The sequence below is a fragment of the Eriocheir sinensis genome, chromosome 42 (assembly GCF_024679095.1).
Source record: "Eriocheir sinensis breed Jianghai 21 chromosome 42, ASM2467909v1, whole genome shotgun sequence".
NCBI classification, from domain to species: domain Eukaryota; kingdom Metazoa; phylum Arthropoda; class Malacostraca; order Decapoda; family Varunidae; genus Eriocheir; species Eriocheir sinensis.
Genome location: NC_066550.1, coordinates 14,308,237 through 14,327,289, shown reverse-complemented (window position 1 = coordinate 14,327,289; position 19,053 = coordinate 14,308,237). Strand labels below are relative to the sequence as shown.

The following is a 19,053-nucleotide window of genomic DNA, read 5'->3' as shown; positions in this document are numbered from 1 at the left end:
CGAGGAGGCAAGCAAGCAAGACAGGACCATTAGCATCAAGGGCAATGCCGACCAAGTGGCCCTCGCTCAGTACCTCATCAACACCAGGTAACACACACGCACACACACACACACAGGGAGAGACTCGTACACAGAGACGCGTACACACAAGATGACTAGATAAACACATACATACACACATAGTATAGCCAGATGCACACACACACACACACACACACACACACACACACACACACACAGACACGCACACACATATATAAGATGATTGGATATGCACACATGTACGCATATACACAGATTTGCGCGCACATATTTCTCTCTTTTTCTTCCTTTTCTTATGTGGAGAGAGAGAGAGAGAGAGAGAGAGAGAGAGAGAATATATACAAAATTTGACCATAACCAATCTATCACTACTACTACTACTACTACTACTACTACTACTACTACTACTACTACTACTACTACTACTACTACTACTACTACTACTACCAAAAACACTATCCCACACATACTATTCATAAACCATTGACTATTATTACAACTATTATTATTATTATTACTATTATTATTATTATTTCCGATGTGTATACTATAACGACCCTTGTTAATTACCTCCTATTTAGCTAACGACGGTAATTTCTCACACTCATTACAGCCATGAATTGATTTACGTGTGTGCGCGTCTGTGTGTGCTTTTGTGAGCGTATGTATGTGTGAAAATATGTATACCATTGTTTAATATATCTATGTAACTTATGTGTCATCTCAAACCCATTTTTTCTATGTATAATTTTTTTGTATGTGTGTGTGGATATGTATGGAGAGATAGGCCTATGTGTCTTCTAAGGGCTGAGAGTAGGCCTAGGTGTTTTTTATAAGGAAATGATGTTACTTGATTCACGTTTTTTGATTATTTGTTTGTTTTTTTGTTTGTTAGTGGAATTGATTATTTTTTGTGTTTTGTGGAGGTGTGTGTGTGTGTGTGTGTGTGTGTGCGTGTGTGTGTCTCCTCTGTTTGTTTGTTTGTTTGTTTGTTTGTTTTACACCTGGATGGAATTTACCGGTATTTTATTTTTCATTTTTTATGCGAAATCATTTACCTCTGTGTGTGTGTGTGTGTGTGTGTGTGTGTGTGTGTGTGTGTGTGTGTGTGTGTGTGTACCCCCCCAGACCCCCCAAGGTACCCTCCACCCCCTAATGTTGTTTTTCTTTTTCTTTTTTATACCTGGAATCAATTACCTGTGTGTGTGTGTGTGTGTGTGTGTGTGTGTGTGTGTGTGTGTGTGTGTGTGTGTGTGTGTCCCCATGCCTCCCCCAGTTGACCAGCCCCCCCCCAGGTGTACCCCCCACCCCCCCTTTATTATATACTTGGAATCAATTACCTGTGTGTGTGTGTGTGTGTGTGTTACCCCAGCCCTTCTTTTTATATACCTGGAATCAATTACCTATGTGTGGGTGTGTGCGTATGTGCGTGTGTGTTCCCCCAGCCCCCCATGCCCCGCCTCAGTGCCCCAGGTGAACCCCCCAGGTGAAAGCCCCCCAGGTGTCCCCTCCACCCCCCTGGTAAGTCATCACCACACCACCACCACCGCCCCCCTAAGGTGTGTCCCGCCCCGGCCCCTGCCCCGGCCCCGCCCCGGCCCGGCCCCGTCACCCCCAGCCTGCCCAGCCTGCAGCGGCCCCACCACCCCTGTCCTAACTCACCTCCTCGGCCTGTTCCTCTTAACGGGGCTTCACTCACTCACTCACTCACTTGTTCTCCCTCTCGGTAATCTCCCTTATTCACTTTTTGGGGTCTCGTTCTCTCCCTTTTCTTCCCTCTCCCTCGTTCTCTTGTTCTCCCTCTCGTTCATCTCCCTTATTCACTTTTTTGAGTCTTGTTCTCTCCCTCCCTTCCTCTCTCCCTCGTTAATCTCCCTTATTCATTGTTTTGGGTCTCGTTCTCTCCCTCCCTCCCTATCCCTTCCTCTCCCTCATTAATCTCCCTTATTCATTGTTTTGGGTCTCGTTCTCTCCCTTTCCCTCCCTCCCTCCCTCAGAATTTCTCTTCCTCCGTCTCCCTCGTTAATCTCCCTTATCCACTGTTTGGGGTTTCGTTCTCTCCCTCCCTCCCTCTTCCTCCCACAGACTCTCCCTTCCTCTCTCGTTCTCCCTCCGTCTCCCTGAGGTTTATCTCCCTTACTGTTTTGGGTCTTGTTCTCTCCCTCCCTCCTTCTCACTTCCTCTCTCCCTCGTTCTCTCGTTCTCCCTCTCGTTCATCTCCCTTATTCACTGTTTAGGGTCTCGTTCTCTTCCTTTCCCTTCCTCTCTCGTTCTCCCTCCCTCTCCCTTTGGTTTATCTCCCTTACTGTTTTGGGTCTTGTTCTCTCCCTCCCTCCCTCCCTCTGACGTTCTCTCCCTCTCCCTCGTTCTCTCGTTCTCCCTTCTGTTTACCTCCCTTAAGAGCTGTTTTTGGGTCTCGTTCTCTCCCTCTCCCTCTCCCTCCCTCCCTCTTCCTCTCCCATCCTCTCTCGTTCTCCTGTTCTCGTTCTCTCTCTCCCTTCCTCCCTCCCTTGTTTTCTCCTCCTCCTCCTCCTCCTCCTCCTGTATCTTTTTCTCTCCTCTTCGATTTTAACATGAGTGAGTCTTCTCCTCCTCCTCCTCCTCCTCCTGTATCTTTTTCTCTCCTCTTCGATCTTAACATGAGTGAGTCTTCTCCTCCTCCTCCTCTTCCTCCTCCTCCCCAACAGAAGAAAAAAAATGATTCTAATTCTAACTAAAAACAAAGTAAGAAATTTTATGACACATATTAATTGATGTTATTGTCCCCCCCCCCCCCTTGTCAACCCCCCTCCCCCCCTCTCTTGGTCATGTTAAAGTACCCTCCCCCCTCCCCCCCGCCCCCCTAGCAGTCAGCAGGTCAGGTCAGCCAATCACAAGCTGTTTTGTCCTTCACAGAGAGGTCACGTGACTCAAGTTTTTTTTTATAAGTTTGATTTTTGTTTGTCTTTTGTCCGTCCTCCCCCCCCCGCCTCCTCCTCCTCCTCCTCCTCCTCCTCCTCCTCCTCCGGTGCTCCCCTCACAGCGTCCTCTGCGGCTCGATCTTTTTCTACTCGCTGAATAGCAATATTTTTATTTCCTCTCTCTCTCTCTCTCTCTCTCTCTCTCTCTCTCTCTCTCTCTCTCTCTCTCTCTCTCTCTCTCTCTCTCTCTCTCTCTCTCTACCCCACCTCCCCCCATCCTGGAGGCCTCGTGCCCCCCCCCCGTGGCCCCCCCCCCCACACCCACACCCACGCCTGCCGCCGCTGCACCGCCGCCGCCTCGCCGCCGCCCGCCGCGCCACGCCCGCGGCCACTCGGCACCGCCGGGGACGCGTCGGGGCGGCCAGCGTGGCCGGGGTAGGACGGGTGACCGCCGGCGCCGCTGTGTTGTTGTTGTTGTTGTTGTTGTCTTCGCCGGGGGGGCAGGGGGGTGGGGGGCAGCGGCCCCGCCCCTCCATCGTTAACTCTGCTGATCTTTCAGTCTAGTGGGGATGGTTCAGCCAAAGGGCGGCGAGGCGGCCCTTGAGGAGGTGTAGTTAGGCCCGCCGGGTGGGGGCCGCGGCCCCGCGTGCCCCCGGCGCCCCGCGGCGTGCCCCGGCGAGCGTGCGGCGCGGGCACACGGCGGACGCGCAGCGGCCAGCAGTGGCGGCCGGGAGGCGAAGCCCCGCGTGGCGTGGGTGTGGGAACGAGTGGCCCCGAGGGGCGACGGGCGGGCGGGGGGGGGGGCTCCGGGGCGAGGCAGGCAGGGCAGGGCAGGCCGGCGGCGGCGGCGCGGCGCCTTGGTAACGATGCGGCCTTGTGTCTCCCGCAGCATGGAACTGCACAAGGCGCAGCTGGAAGTAAGTAAGGGCGGCTCGGCCTCGGGCGGCTCCGGCGGCCTGAGCCCCAGTGCCATCCCGCTGGCCCAGCTGCTCAAGAACCCCCAGGCCCTCAACGCCCTCTCCTCCCTCACCGGCCTGCAGGGCCTCACCTCCCTCACCTCCCTGCTCGCCCCCGAGTCCTCCCAGGGCCTGGCCGGGCTGGCCGCCGCCGGCCGCCACGGCAAGGCCTACCAGCCCAAGCTGCGCGCCGCCGCCTCCGTGCAGCAGCCCGCGAACGGCTCCCCCAAGGAGAACAAACGCAGCAAGTTCGCTCCCTACTAGACCCCCTACCTCCTCCACCTCCACCTCCACACCACCACCACCACCACCACACCCATCCCCGCCACCACCACCACCACCACCTTCTCCTCCCCCCGCCCCCAGGGCCTCCCAACACCACTCAGATCTGAATACTTTAGCGAGTCTCAGCCGTGCCCTGCGGGGCGGGGCGGGGCCAGGCAGCCTGGCCACGGCTCGCCCCGCCCCGGGGGGCGTGGGGCAGGGTAGCGGGTCGGTGGGTCGATGTGTTGGTCGGGCAGCCGCCGCGTCCTGCTGCTGCTGCTGCTGCTGCTGCCGCTCTTGTTGTCCGTGGCCGCCGCGGCCCAGCCCCCACCACCACCACCACCACCTCCACTTCCAGTCCTCCACCTCCAGTCCTCCACCACCACCACCACCACCTCCTCTCAACCAAACATATCATTTAGGACAATTGATTCTTGTTCCCATTGTTTTTTACAAAGCCACGAAGCAACAAAAAAAGTGAACACTAAATTGGTCAATTTGTGACGAGTTTATTATTGGCGCCCCGCGACCCCGGGCCCGCGCGGCCCGGCGGCCGGGGCGCCGTCCGTAGCGCCACACTGTCAGCGCGGCCACCCGGCGACGGCGGGCGCCGCGCCGCGCCGCGCCAAGCCAAGCCCACCGCGCGGGCACGCGGCACCACGCGCCAGCGATCACTCACTCACCCGGCCAAACAAACAAACAAACAAACGACCAACCTGCGAACCGTCAGTCAGTCAGTCAATCAGTCGTCGCCGCGTGCCGGGCGGGCGGGCGGGCCTTGCGTGTCGTCGCCGGGCGTGGTCGCGCAGTAGCAGCCTCGTTGCCGGGCCGGCCACTCGGCGCGGCCCGGCGTAGTCACTGTAGGGTATGGCATTAATGATAATAATACTACTACGTAATAATAATAATAATAATGGTAACGTTATTTACTGTGTACTTTGAGACGTCGTGTGGGTACAAAGCAAGCTCCCTTTTTTCAAGGTCCTCCTCGTGTGGAAGATGTACAGTTTTGCAATAAGTTACTGTCTCTCTAATTCAGGATGAAAACAACAAAAACAATAAAAAAAAACTTAAAAGTCATAAAAATACTTAATAATAATAATAATAATACTGGTGTTCAGTCGTGAGCTCAATATGTGAATGTTTCTTCCAATAGATATTAAACAAGTGTAACATTTGAGGAAGACTTGAGCCTTTCATTGCAATCCTATCCCTGTGGCGCCCACCACCACCACCACCACCAACCTCCACCACCACCTCTACTGGACGCCACCACCACCTGAACCTTCAACCAACCTTCAACCACCAACCAACTCTCCTGTAACAATATGGTTGTGAGTGTAACAATGGCGGCCTCCTCTCTCACACACTACCTCCCACTCCCTCTCTCTCTCCTCCGTTTATCTCCTTTCTCTCCCTCCTTCTCACTTCTCTCCATTCTTCCCATCTCTTTCTCTATCTCCGTTCTCCTCCTCCTCCTCCGTCTGTCTGTGTGTGTGTGTGTGTGTGTGTGTGTGTGTGTGTGTGTCTTTCTGTGTGTGTGTGTGTGTGTGTGTGTGTGTGTGTGTGTGTCTTTCTGTGTGTGTGTGTGTGTGTGTGTGTGTGTGTGTGTGTGTGTGTGTGTGTGTGTGTGTCTTTCTGTGTGTGTGTGTGTGTGTGTGTCTTTCTGTGTGTGTGTGTGTGTGTGTGTGTGTGTGTGTGTGTCTTTCTGTGTGTGTGTGTGTGTGTGTGTGTGTGTGTGTGTGTCTTTCTGTGTGTGTGTGTGTGTGTGTGTGTGTGTGTGTGTGTGTGTGTACACATAGAGAGAGGAGGTCACCACACACAACTCACAACCAAAAAAAAAAAAAAACCGGCCAAGAAAAAAAACTAATAATAATAAACGTTGCAAAGGTCAAAGGTCACACACCGAACTTTTAATTACCACCACCAACAACAACCAACCAACCAATCAGTGTTGCCAATGTTGCTGACTGTCAAATGTCCCACCCCAAAAAAGTTATCATCATCAGTGGTGCCAATGTCTCAAAGGGCCGTGTTAGTGTGTGTGTTTGTGTGTTAGCCCGCCGCACAGGAAGTGGTTGACGACCCTCCATCCATACCCAAAGGTGAGCCCCGTTCCTTTTCCTCCCTACCTTTGTGACCTTAGTCCTTTATGTATTCCTACGTTCTCTTGTTCCTCTCTTCCGTTCTTCTTCGTTCCCTTTTCTTCCTTCATTCTTTTTCTCGTTCCTTTATCTCCGTTCCTTTGTGACCTTATTCCTTTATGTATTCCTACGTTCTCTTGTTCCTCTCTTCCGTTCTTCTTCGTTCCCTTTTCTTCCTTCATTCTTTTTCTCGTTCCTTTTCCTCCCTTCCTTTGTGACCTTAGTCCTTTATGTATTCCTACGTTCTCTTGTTCCTCTCTTCCGTTCTTCTTCGTTCCCTTTTCTTCCCCTTTCCTGCCTTCATTCTTTTTCTCGTTCCTTTATCTCCGTTCCTTTGTGACCTTAGTCCTTTATGTATTCCTACGTTCTCTTGTTCCTCTCTTCCGTTCTTCTTCGTTCCCTTTTCTTCCTTCCTCCCTTCGGTAATTCATTCTTTTTCTCGTTCCTTTATCTCCGTTCCTTTCAGACCTTATTCCTTTATGTATTCCTACGTTCTCTTGTTCCTCTCTTCCGTTCTTCTTCGTTCCCTTTTCTTCCTTCATTCTTTTTCTCGTTCCTTTATCTCCGTTCCTTTGTGACCTTAGTCCTTTATGTATTCCTACGTTCTCTTGTTCGTCTCTTCCGTTCTTCTGGTTCCCTTTTCTTCCCCTTTCCTTCATTCTTTTTCTCTCGTTCCTTTATCTCCGTTCCTTTCAGACCTTATTCCTTTATGTATTCCTACGTTCTCTTGTTCCTCTCTTCCGTTCTTCTTCGTTCCCTTTTCTTCCCCTTTCCTTCCTTCCTCCCTTCGGTAATTCTCTCTTTCTCTCGTTCCTTTTCCTCCCTTCCTTTGTGACCTCATTCCTTTATGTATTCCTACGTTCTCTTGTTCTGGTCTTCCGTTCTTCTTCGTTCCCTTTTCTTCCTCCCTTCGGTAATTCTCTCTTTCTCTCCTTCCTTTGTGACCTTATTCCTTTATTTATTCCTACGTTGTCTTATTCCTCCCTTCCATCCTTTTTGTTCCCTTTTCCTCCTTTCCTTTGTACATCTTTTCCTTCCTCTCTTCCTCTCCTCCTCTCTTCAGCGTTTCCTCCCTTCCTTCCCTCTTCCTCCACCTCTCTCTCCTCTTCGTTTCTTGTTCTGTTTATCCCTTTTTCTGTTCTAATTCCTTCCTTCAGCTCTTTCTTTTCTCCTTCTCTTCCTCTTCTTCAGTCTCTCCTTTCGTCTCTCTCTCTCTCTCTCTCTCTCTCTCTCTCTCTCTCTCTCTCTCTCTATCTATCTGTCTATCTATCTATCTATCTATCTGTCCTAATTTATCCAATCTTCTCCTACAACCTCCCCGCCGCCTCCTCCTCCTCCTCCTCTTTCCTCTTAACCTGAGATACTAATATTTCTGTAGTGTTGAGACGATACCTGGAACACCTGATCTTGACGCGTGCTGACCGCCCCCCCCCCCCCCCTCACTCCCACTCCGCGCCCCCTCGTGCCCCCCAGTCATTCCTGTTCCACCTGAGTCATTGATTAGTCTTGTGTTGCGAATGTGAATGTAAAAGAGGGAAAAGAAAGTTAAATAAATAAGAAGTTGAATTTTAGTGAAGGATTTTTTAAAATTTTTTTATGGAATTCAATTTTCTCTTGTTTGTTGCTTTGCGAGGGACCTATTGCACTCCTTTGTTCCCATCGCTGTTCTTGTCTTTATAGTAACGCCGAAGATAACAGCACATCATTCTAATTGCCATTCCTCATTTTATCATTATTCTTTATTAGTTTCTATTCGCCTCACGGTTCCTATTTAATATTTTCAGTCAAGTATTAACGTCAGAAATTTCAAACACGTGTGATCCCTCCTCATTGTACCTGTGTGCGGGGCAGCGTTGATTAAGTCGGCCAGGTGTTCCCAGGTGTGTCTCTGTAATGAACTTTGTCATGATGAAGCATTACTACCTGTGTGTGTGTGTGTGTGTGTGTGTGTGTATAGACGGACAGACTAGATGTGACGATATAGTACATTCTTACTGTGTGTGTCTGTGTGTGTGTGTGTGTGTGTGTGTGTGTGTGTGTGTTAGAGGTGACGTAGATTGTTGCACAGACCAAGACAGCGCCGTAATAGCTGCTGACGTGCTCCTAACAGACTCATGAACAGACAAGACAGTCGACAAACTTAACTAACTTAGCTGACCGCCTGTCCCGCCTCTGTCCGTGCTGCTGACCGCTGACTGACTAACTGACGTGCCTGTGTGTGTGTGTGTGTGTGTTTGTCGCCTCTTGCTGCCTGTCCTCGGCTGTCCGCCCCTTTCCGCCCCCCAAGGTCCCCGCCCTGCGCCCCTGGCCCTCCAGCCTGCAGGGCTCCTCGACCCACTCCGGCCTACCTCACCCACCACAGCCTCCCGACACCTGCCCTCGATCCTCCCGTGGCCTCCAGAGCCTACCCCGGCCTACTCCGGCCTTCCCAGAGCCCTCCACAGCCTCGTGACCTTCCTCCCACACCCCGCGGCATCCAGTGCCTTCCTTGGCCTACTCCGGCCTGCCTTGGGTCCACCACCACCACCATCACAGCCTCCCAAGCCCTGCCTTGATCCTTCCGCGGCCTTCCCGGCCTGTCCTGGCACCAGTGCCTTCCTTGGCCTACTCCGGCCTGCCTTGGGTCCACCACCACCACCATCACCACCACTGCCCCGTGCCCTGCCTTGATCCTTCCGCGGCCTTCCCGGCCTGTCCCGGCTTCCTGTGCCTCCACGGCCCCCTGACCCTCGTGTGGCACTCGCTGCCTGACCTGTGTTTGGTTTTTGTTTACTCTTTGTGTTCCTCAGTGGCAGGGCCGCGCCGCGCACGTCGCCGCCAGCCGGGTCTGTGTGCAGGAGGCCTGGCAGGCGGCGCGGCGGTCTCGTTTTGTCGCGAGCATTGCGTTGCGTCGGGGCACGTGGCCGCATCGCGCCGGGCCGCCTGGCCGCCGCGCGGGGCTCGGCTGTGACGAGGGAGGAGCAGCAGAACAGAACGGAGGACGAGGAGGCAGGCTGTGGCGGGACGAGAGGGAGGGAGCGCCGCGGGGCGTCAGTCCGTCGGGCGATGACTCGGGCCGCGGGGCGAGGGAAGGTTTGCTCCAGGACGCGAACCTCCGCTCCGTGAATGACATGTTGTGTGCCTTTGTTGCAGAGTGTGAGTGCGTGTGTCCGCCGGCCTTCGGGCGTGCTGCTGCAGGGCGGTGAGTGTGTTCTGACGCCTGTCTTGTTATTGCAGGATAGCCATGGAGACTGCCGGGCTGGGCATGGCCGGCGTGGGCTACCAGTACGTGGCTCCCAACCACATCGTGCGGGCGCCGATACACTGATGCGACCACCCGCTAGCCATCCACGACCCCCCGCCCCCCCCGCCCCAGCACCCCCCACCCCCCCAGACCCTGCCCTGGCCCGCCACACACACCCTGCCCCCGACCCTTTCGGCTAGCAGTGCCCCCGCACCCGCACCCGCACCCCCGCCCTTCGTCTACACCGGGGCCCCCCCAGCCCCGCCCGTGCCCCTGTGGCTCAGCGTGTGACGCCGGCCACCCCCCCACCCCCCACACCCCCAGTGGCTCTGCGTACAGCTCAGCCCCGCCCCGCCCCCCGCCCCTCCCGGCTCGCCAGCGTGGCAGGGGGGCGAGGGGGGTGCGCGGCTGACGCGGGGGGCGCCTGGCTGGAGCCCCGCGACCCACCGCCACAACAACAACAACAACAACAACAGCAACAACAACAACAACTACAGCAACAAAACCTACTACAACAACAAGCACAGCAGCAGCTGCTGACCCATTTTTCTCCCACTCTCGGTGTGTCCGGGGGGCCCGCCGCCGCCGCCGCCGCTGCTGCCGCCCCCCCGGACTGGTGTGTAGCTCAGTGTACAAGTTGTTCTGTTCGTGGCGGGCGGGGGGAGACGCACCCCCCGCCCCCCCTGACTCCTTGGCGTGACCTCAAGTTTGCTCAAGAGACGTGACCATCTGAGGCGCCGTGAAGCAGAACTATGACTGTGATAACCCAAGTATTGTGTAGACCCTCCCCCCCCGCCCCCGCCCCCCACCGCCGCCCCCACCACCACCACCACCACCACACACTACACGCTGCGCAGGCACCGCCACACGCCCTGCCACACCACCACCACCGCCCCGCCGCGCCCTGCCCCCTGTGGGGCAGCGCGGGCCGCCCGGCGCGGCGCGGCAGCCAGCCAGCGCGCCGCTCCTCGCCGCCGCCGCCGCCGGGCGCGGGAGTGTGCCGCGCGTGCCTGTGTGAGTGAGTTACTGCACCAGACACAGACAGACAGACAACAGACGGTGAATATTTTTGTGGCCGAGGAGGAGGAGGAGGAGGAGGAGGAGGAGGACTCTAGGCAGTGTGCCTCCGGCTTGGGTATTAACAATGTGGTCAATCATGATAGTGTTGAGCTTACTCTCTAGTTGTAGCGAGACTAAGGAACAAGTACCGCAGTGTAGTCCTTACATTACTACTACTACTACTACTACTACTACCATTACTGGCGCGCTGTACACACTATAGCCTCTTGTTCTGTAGATACGTTCTGAATTTTATAATCTCACATAACCAGTAAGTAAGTCGCTCCGTCGGTCGGTCGGCCAGGCCGTCGTCGCCGCCCACCAGGGCTCGCCGCGACGCCCCTCGAGGCTCCGGCGCCGCGCGACGCCGCCGACGACCACGACGACGACAACAACAGTATTTTCTTAATCTTACCTTCCCCGCCCCCGCCCTTGACCCCTACCCCGCCCCCACACCAGGCGCCGCCGCCGCGCCGCCACAGGGTTTTGTAAAAGACAATACTCACAGTGTTATTATTACTGTAGCTTTAAGAGGCTGCCGAGCCGCGCCGCCCCCCGCCCCCCTCGGGTCCCGGGCACCGCGCCGCCCCGGGGAGCGGGCCGGGGGGCGCCCCGCCCCTCACGGCGCAGCATTTACGGTTCACAGTCTGGCGGTGGCCACGCGCCGCCGCCGCCGCAAGTCTAGTCGAGTGTGTGCCAGTCAGTCAGTCAGTCAGTCATGCGTCGAGCGTCAGCCGCCTCGGCCTGGCGGGCGGCGCGCGGCGCGGCGCGGCGGCGGGACATGCGGCACGCCTGCACGCCACACGGGCCAGGTCATCGCTGCCGCCGCCGCCGCGCCGGGCGCCGCGCGCCGCCACACAGACAGACACGTGTTAGTCTTAGCAACATTACTGTTAATACTCTAGTGACATGTTACTGTAGAGAACGGTGATACCACCACCACCACCACCACCCCGCCCCCCCCCCTCACCCCAACACCCGACCTCCACCACCACCACCACCACCCTAACACCCGAACGTGACCAACCAAGGCCAACACCCTCCCCACGGGAGGAGGAGGAGGAGGAGCAGGAGCCTTCACCCACCTATATGTATCCACTTGGCGGGGTCATCACCACCCTCCCCTGCCCCTCACCACCACCACCACCACCACCACCCTTTTCATCCCACATACCGCGACTTTTGCTGGAGAGAGAGAGAGAGAGAGAGAGAGAGAGAGAGAGAGAGAGAGATGAAAGACGAAGAAGTCGGAGGAGAGAGAAAGCTAGAGATAAAGTGAGAGGAAGAGAATCGAAATTTATTGACTGTAGAACAAGGAAACAGCGATAAATAGTGAGAGAGAGAGAGAGAGAGAGAGAGAGAGAGAGAGAGAGAGAGAGAGAGAGAGAGAGAGAGAGAGAGAGAGAGAGAGAGAGAGAAGGCAGCGGTGATACAAGGTCATTGTGCAGCATTCCAGTGAAGGACTCGCCCGTGATTCATTTGTTTTTCCTTTATTTTACTTTCTTCCTTTATTCCTCCACTTCTTCCTCCCTCTACATCAATAAACTCTCTATTCCCTCTTTCGTTTCTTGTATTCTCTCCCTTTCCTTCGCTTTATTCTTTTTTTCAGTATTTCTATCTTTCTCTCTATCCCCCTTCCTTCCTTCCTTCCTTATCTACTGTCTCTCTTTCTCTCTCTTTCCTCCCACTCATATTTATTTCACACGCACGCACACGCACGCACACGCACACACACACAGTAAGGAGGATTAATAATAAGGATAATAGCGAAGAGGAGGAGGAAGAAGAAGAAGAAGAAGAAGAGGAATATAAAGAAAATCAGAGAAAGATGGAAGGAATAAAAAGAACGAAAGAAAGAAAGGAAAATAAGAAGGAACGTGAGAAAGGAAGGAAGAAGAAGAAGAGGAGGAGGAGGAGGAAGAAAAACAAAAAAAATAGCCACCATCACCTCCATCTCCTTGTGTGTGTGTGTGTGTGTGTGCGTGCGTCGGCGTCTTGACAAGCGTAAAAAAAACAAAGACGCATCGCTCGCCTCTTCTGTCTAAACCCATCGCCTCTTCCGTCTCCATTTCGCTCCTATTCATTTATTTATTTGTACATCCGCCGCCGCCGCGTTCAGTGTACATTTTAATCCCTTATATATATGTGTGTTATGGGTTCCAGGTGGGGTACATAGATGTGTGTGCGTGTGTGTGTGTGTGTCAGTCAGCCAGTCGGTCAGTTATCTAGTCAGGTATGAGACAACCCACTCAGCCAGTCAGTTAGTCAGGTAAGATCCTAGTCACGTAGTCAGTCAGCTAGTCAGTCAGCCAGTCAGTCAGTCAGTTAGTTAGTCAGTAAGTCAGTCAGTTAGTTAGTCAGTCAGTCAGGCAGCTCAGAACACAACACACACACACACACACACACACACACACACACACACACGATTTTTAAGCAATAGTTGAAAAAAGACAAACTAACTCAATAAAATATGCAGTCAACAGGAGGAGGAGGAGGAGGAGGAAAAAGAAGAAGAAGGAGAAGGAGGAGGAGAAGAAGGAGTATACGTCTGAGGAGGAGGAGGAGGAGGAGGAGGATCAGTCTTCTTTTCGGTGTTAAATGACCTTCATCTTTCTGTTTCCCGTCGTTAAGATTGTTAATAATTTGTTATAATGCAATATGCGTGGTTAATTATAAGACGGTGACAGGGAGGAGGAGGAAGAAGAAGAGGAAGAGGAGGAGGGGCTATACATAAGGAGAAGTTAACCGTGAGGAGGAGGAGGAGGAGGAGGAAGAGAGGAGGGAGGTAGAATTGTGATGTAGGAGAATTATACATATCCAAGGAGGAGGAAGAGGAAGAGGAGGAGGAGGAGGAGGTCGTGATAAATAGTGAGAAAGACAGAGATAGCTAGGAGGGAGAGAGAAATCTTCCCTCCTCCTCCTCCTTCCTCCTTCTCCTCCTCATACCCAAGGAAGAAGAGGAGGAGGAGGAGATGTGATAAATAGTGAGAAAGACAGAGAGAAATCTTCCCTCCTCCTCCTCCTTCCTTCCTCCTCCTCATACCCAAGGAAGAAGAGGAGGAGGAAGAGGAAGAGGAGGAGGAGGTCGTGATATAGTGAGAAAAATGATGGACGGAAGTGAAGAAACTCAACTGCCTTTTCCTCCTCTTCCTCTTCCTCCATCTCTCCTCCTCCTCCTCCTCCTCCTCCTCCTCCTCCTCGTGGTACTCTTCCTGATGCAGTCAAGGGCCTTGGCTTCCCTACGTCACCAACAAACAAACAAACAAACAAGTAGCTGTCTGTCGTTAGTGTTGTAGTTGCTCTCATTCACTCACTCACTCGCTCACTCGCTCACTCGCTCGCTCACTTTAGAGAGAGGAAACGAACAAATCCTGACCCGCTAAATGTTCACCTGTTACCTGACCTGACCTGACCTTTCCTTCCTTCACATATCGACCTGACCTTGCAATTTACTTAACCTGAGAAGACTAACCTTATCTTACCTTTCAAAAATGACCTGACCTGACCTTACCTGACCTTTCCCACCTTCACATATTGACCTGACCTGAGAAGACTAACTTTATCTTACCTTACCTAACCTGACCTGACCTGACCTGCCTTTTCTACTTTCCCAAAATGACCTTACCTTACCTTACTTTCCTTTCCTAATTGACCTGACCTTACCTGAGACCTTACCTTACAATTTACCTTTCGTGAGCAATCAGTGAAGTGTTACCTGACCTTACCTTACCTAATTGACCTTACCTTTTTCCTTACCTGAGTGAATTAGTTCCTTACCTTACGTTACCTTCACAAAAATGACCTTACATAACTAATTAAGAGTTTACCTTACAGACCTTACCCATTTTACCTTACAGATCTTACTTACCCATTAGTCTTACCTTACCTTACCTTACCTGGCCAGCCCACCTACCTGACCTTAATCACCTCATTAGTGACCTTATTACCTGTCAATTATTTTTTTTTTCTGAATTTTTTTTATTTTGTCATTTCAGGGAATTTTCTTTCTCTTTTTCTCTTCTCTCTCTCTCTCTCTCTCTCTCTCTCTCTCTCTCTCTCTCTCTCTCAGAACAAAAAAAAAGTCTCAGGGTCTCAGATGCCAAATTTTACTCTATGACGCAACTCGTTATTTTTGTTTTTGTTGTTTTTTATTTGTGTTGTTGTTGTTGTTGTTATTGTTGTTGTTAATCTGTTTTTATTTATTTGTTTGTTTGTGTCCAATTTTTTTTCTTTATTTTCTTTGATTTTATTGTGGTTCTCTCTCTCTCTCTCTCTCTCTCTCTCTCTCTCTCTCTCTCTCTCTCTCTCTCTCTCTCTCTCTCTCTCTCTCTCTCTCTCTCTCTTTTTATGTGTGTGGCTGGGCTGGGCGGGGTACACACACACACACACACACACACACACACACACACACACACACACACACACACACACACACACACACACACACTTATCAGCCAACTCATTTATTAATATATTTCTTCATTCATAATTTTACTGCTGAATTAATTATTTATATTATTATTTTTATTATTTATTTTATTCTTACTTAACATATAACGGAAAAAAGGAAACCAAGAAGAGTAAAAAGACAAAAAAAATAATGATAATAATTACATGTTTTACAATTATTTATTATTATTATTATTATTATTATTATTATTATTATTATTATTATTATTATTACTGTTAGAATCATTGCCTTTTAGATCATTAGCAACATTACCATTAATACCATCATTACTATTACTAACATTATTATTATTATTACTATTATTATCACCATCACCATCATCATCACCTGTCCCCTTGTCACCTAATGTCCCTATCGTCACCTGTCCGGGGCCTCAGGTGGTTCATATCTCCACATTTTTAACTCAGTGTTGTTGTTGTTGTTTACAGTAGTAGCCAGGTTGTGAGGGGCGCACCTAACATATCACAGCCTGTCCCAACACGTCTTTGACACGTTTCGGTGGGACAGGCCACGCCCACCTCGCTCGTGATTGGCTGGAAAGCAATACGTGAAGCTTCCCTTGACCAATGAGGTGACAGAGAGGGCGTGGCTTGTCCCTGAGGCAGCCAATGGGAGGGAGGGATTGTTGGCTGTACCGATGGGTGTGAACGAGGGTTTGGAGCAGGTTAATTACAGGTGTGCTGAGGCTGGGGCAGGTGTGAGGGACAGGGGTGATAGGCGGGCAGGCGTAGCTTCTTAATGTTATTCTAAATTATTATTACTATTATTATTATTATCATTATTATTATTATTATTATTATTATTATTATTATTATTATTATTATTATTATTATATTTGGTTGGCATTTTTGTATACGTGTGTGTGTTTACGATTTTTCAACACCACCACCACCACCACCACCACCTCCATCACCACCACCACCACCACCACCACCACCTTCACCTCCATCCCCACCCCCCCCCTCCCTTTGGAATACATAGATTGGTATAGCACCACCACCACCACCACCTTGACCCAACACTCACCGCCACCACCACCACCACCTTCTCTGACCCGAACCCGACCTGACCCGTAGTTTTCACACGCACACACACATACACACACACTACCCCCACACCCACACACACGCACGCACACACACACACATACCCTTTCTCACACTCTCAGTATATGCCTTATTAAAGAAACTAAACAGGGTCAAGATGTGTATTAAACAGAGAAGCGTCTATAAGTACACTTTATACTTATACCGCAAAGAGTGAAAAAAAAAATAACGTATGTCTTTCAATCTCACTTTAAAACTCTCCTCTCCTTCACCCCTGACACGATCGACCATACATAGAACTTCTTAACCCCGGTAATAATAATGATAATGATAATATCTACTACTGTATTATTGTGACTATTCTACTATTAATGACTCTCCTGGTTTTTTGTACGCACGGCTGTCATGTTTTGTTTCAGGCCTTGGGTGGGGTTTCATTTCCTTAAGGGGGGATTCTACGGTAAAGTGATTCATTTCTTCCTTAAGGGGGATTGTACGGTACAGTGGTTGATTTTTTCCTTAAGGGGGATTCTACGGTACAGTGGTTGATTTCTTCCTTAAGGGGGATTCTACGGTACAGTGGTTGATTTTTTCCCTAAGGGGGATTGTACGGTACAGTGGTTGATTTTTTCCTTAAGGGGGGATTCTAAGATACAGTGATTGATTTCTTCCTTAAGGGGGGATTCTACGGTACAGTGGTTGATTTTTTCCTTAAGGGGGATTCTACGGTACAGTGATTGATTTCTTCCTTAAGGGGGATTCTACGGTACAGTGGTTATTTTTTTCCTTAAGGGGGGATTCTACGGTACAGTGATTGATTTCTTCCTTAAGGGGGATTGTACGGTACAGTGATTGATTTCTTCCTTAAGGGGGATTCTACGGTACAGTGGTTATTTTTTTCCTTAAGGGGAGATTCTAAGATACAGTGATTGATTTCTTCCTTAAGGGGGGATTCTACGGTACAGTGGTTATTTTTTCCTTAAGGGGAGATTCTAAGATACAGTGATTGATTTCTTCCTTAAGGGGGGATTCTACGGTACAGTGGTTAATTTTTTCCTTAAGGGGGGATTCTACGGTACAGTGATTGATTTCTTCCTTAAGGGGGGATTCTACGGTACAGTGGTTATTTTTTTCCTTAAGGGGAGATTCTAAGATACAGTGATTGATTTCTTCCTTAAGGAGGATTCTACGGTACAGTGATTGATTTCTTCCTTAAGGGGGATTGTACGGTACAGTGGTTATTTTTTCCTTAAGGGGAGATTCTAAGATACAGTGATTGATTTCTTCCTTAAGGGGGATTCTACGGTACAGTTATATATTACAAAAAGATAAAACACGAGGGAAATGATAATGATGATGATGATGATGATGTTTTTAATGTGTAGGGACGGTATTATTATTATTAGTGTCGTCGTTGTTGTTTTTTATTACGAAAAGACGAAATGACGAACGTTCTTTTTGGGGGAGAAATTTTTTTGACGCGACGAAAAAAAAAGAAATATTTATCGAAGGGACAAAAAAAAAAACGGTTACGGTTGATGAATAAAAACAAATTAAGGAAAATACCAAAAAAATTATGTGATTATGCAATGAAAGTGATTTAATACGCTACGACTCATACATATCAATATACATACATACATACATATATACATACATATCTATACGTCAGATGGAACGAGATGGGTGACTGTGTGTGTGTGTGTGTGGGTGTGGGTGTGGGTGTGTTTTCTTACCTGGATTCACACACGGTCACAAATTTACCTGTGTGTGTGTGTGTGTGTGTGTGTGTGTGTGTGTGTGTGTGTGTGTGTGTGTCCCAGAGGGGAGTAGGGAGGGAGGGGGGTCGGAGGTTAGGTCAGGGTTGCTACATACAAACACACACACACACACACACACACACACACACACACACACACACACACACACACAAACGAACAGGTCAACAAACATACACAAACGGAAGATCGGGAATATAAAAAAAATATATAAAAAAACACGTTATCTTGCGCCATCACCAACGCGCGTGTTTTGATCATCACCAAACACACCACCACCACCACCACCACAGTCATCACCACCACCACCACCACCACCACCATCAGCACCACAAATACACAAGGACAAACAAACAAACACCGTCACAAACCAATCGGCGCGGAGGAAGCACACACACACACACACACACACACACACACACACACACACACACACACACACACACACACACACACACATGGACACAAACGGCTGAACTAAAAATACACACACACACACACACACACACACACACACACACACACACACACACACACACACACACACACACACACACACACACACACACACACACACACACACACTCACATGGACACAAACGGCTGAACTAACAATACACACACACACACACACACACACACACACACACACACACACACACACACAAACACACACACACACATCCTCCGCGTCTGACAGGAGAGGAAATAAAAAAAACAGATATATACTAAAAATTGATATAACGAGGAGGGGGACTAAAAAACAACAACAAACAAAGAACAAACAAAAACAAACAAACAACAACAACAACAACAACAAAAGTGCTCTAGTCACAAACACAGCGGAGGTTACAAAAGAAAAGAAAAGAAAAAGGAAAAGAAAAACAAAAAGATCTATTATATATACAAATAAAACCATAAAATAAATAATAATAATAATAAATAATAATAATAATAACCAATAATAATAATAATAAAAATATAAAAAAAACATACAAAAAAATACATATCATTGTGTTTATTAAGTGTGTGGATCCGTTGATACTCTGTGAAGTAGTTCTATAACTTTATAATAATATAATAATAGTTAATAATTACTATATTCTTAGCGCGAAGGCCCGGGCAGTGCCGCGCGCCCCCCGCCCACACCAGCCCCTCAACAAGCAGTAT

The 19,053-nt window shown here is 50.0% G+C and overlaps 1 protein-coding gene and 2 long non-coding RNA genes across 8 annotated transcripts in view; 2 read left to right on the top strand and 1 right to left on the bottom strand.

The window, feature by feature from the left end:
* Positions 1-4,558, top strand: part of LOC127010144 (poly(rC)-binding protein 4-like) — a 98,281-nt gene extending 93,723 nt beyond the window's left edge. For all 4 annotated transcript variants that reach the window (XM_050883991.1, XM_050883990.1, XM_050883989.1 and 1 more), the window contains 2 exons: positions 1-87; positions 3,832-4,558. The exon at positions 1-87 is cut by the window's left edge and continues 48 nt beyond it. In XM_050883991.1, the coding sequence (XP_050739948.1) occupies positions 1-87; positions 3,832-4,162 (418 nt within the window). In that variant the 3' untranslated portion in view covers positions 4,163-4,558. The remainder of the gene's footprint in view (positions 88-3,831) is intronic.
* A 767-nt stretch (positions 4,559-5,325) lies between these two features.
* Positions 5,326-9,516, bottom strand: LOC127010147 (uncharacterized). Of its 3 annotated transcripts, none has more exons than XR_007762949.1 (3): positions 7,005-9,516; positions 6,415-6,885; positions 5,326-6,303 (listed from the first exon to the last, which is right to left on the bottom strand). It is a non-coding gene; the product is annotated as an uncharacterized LOC127010147 (long non-coding RNA). The 3 variants fall into 3 exon arrangements; XR_007762948.1 differs by having other exon boundaries at positions 5,326-6,414; positions 6,526-6,885; XR_007762947.1 differs by lacking the exon at positions 5,326-6,303 and having other exon boundaries at positions 6,488-6,647; positions 6,775-6,885.
* Positions 9,517-16,685: 7,169 nt separating this feature from the next.
* LOC127010145 (uncharacterized) lies at positions 16,686-18,567 on the top strand. The gene is made up of 3 exons (XR_007762946.1): positions 16,686-17,064; positions 17,103-17,180; positions 17,259-18,567. It is a non-coding gene; the product is annotated as an uncharacterized LOC127010145 (long non-coding RNA).
* Positions 18,568-19,053: the final 486 nt, after the last annotated feature.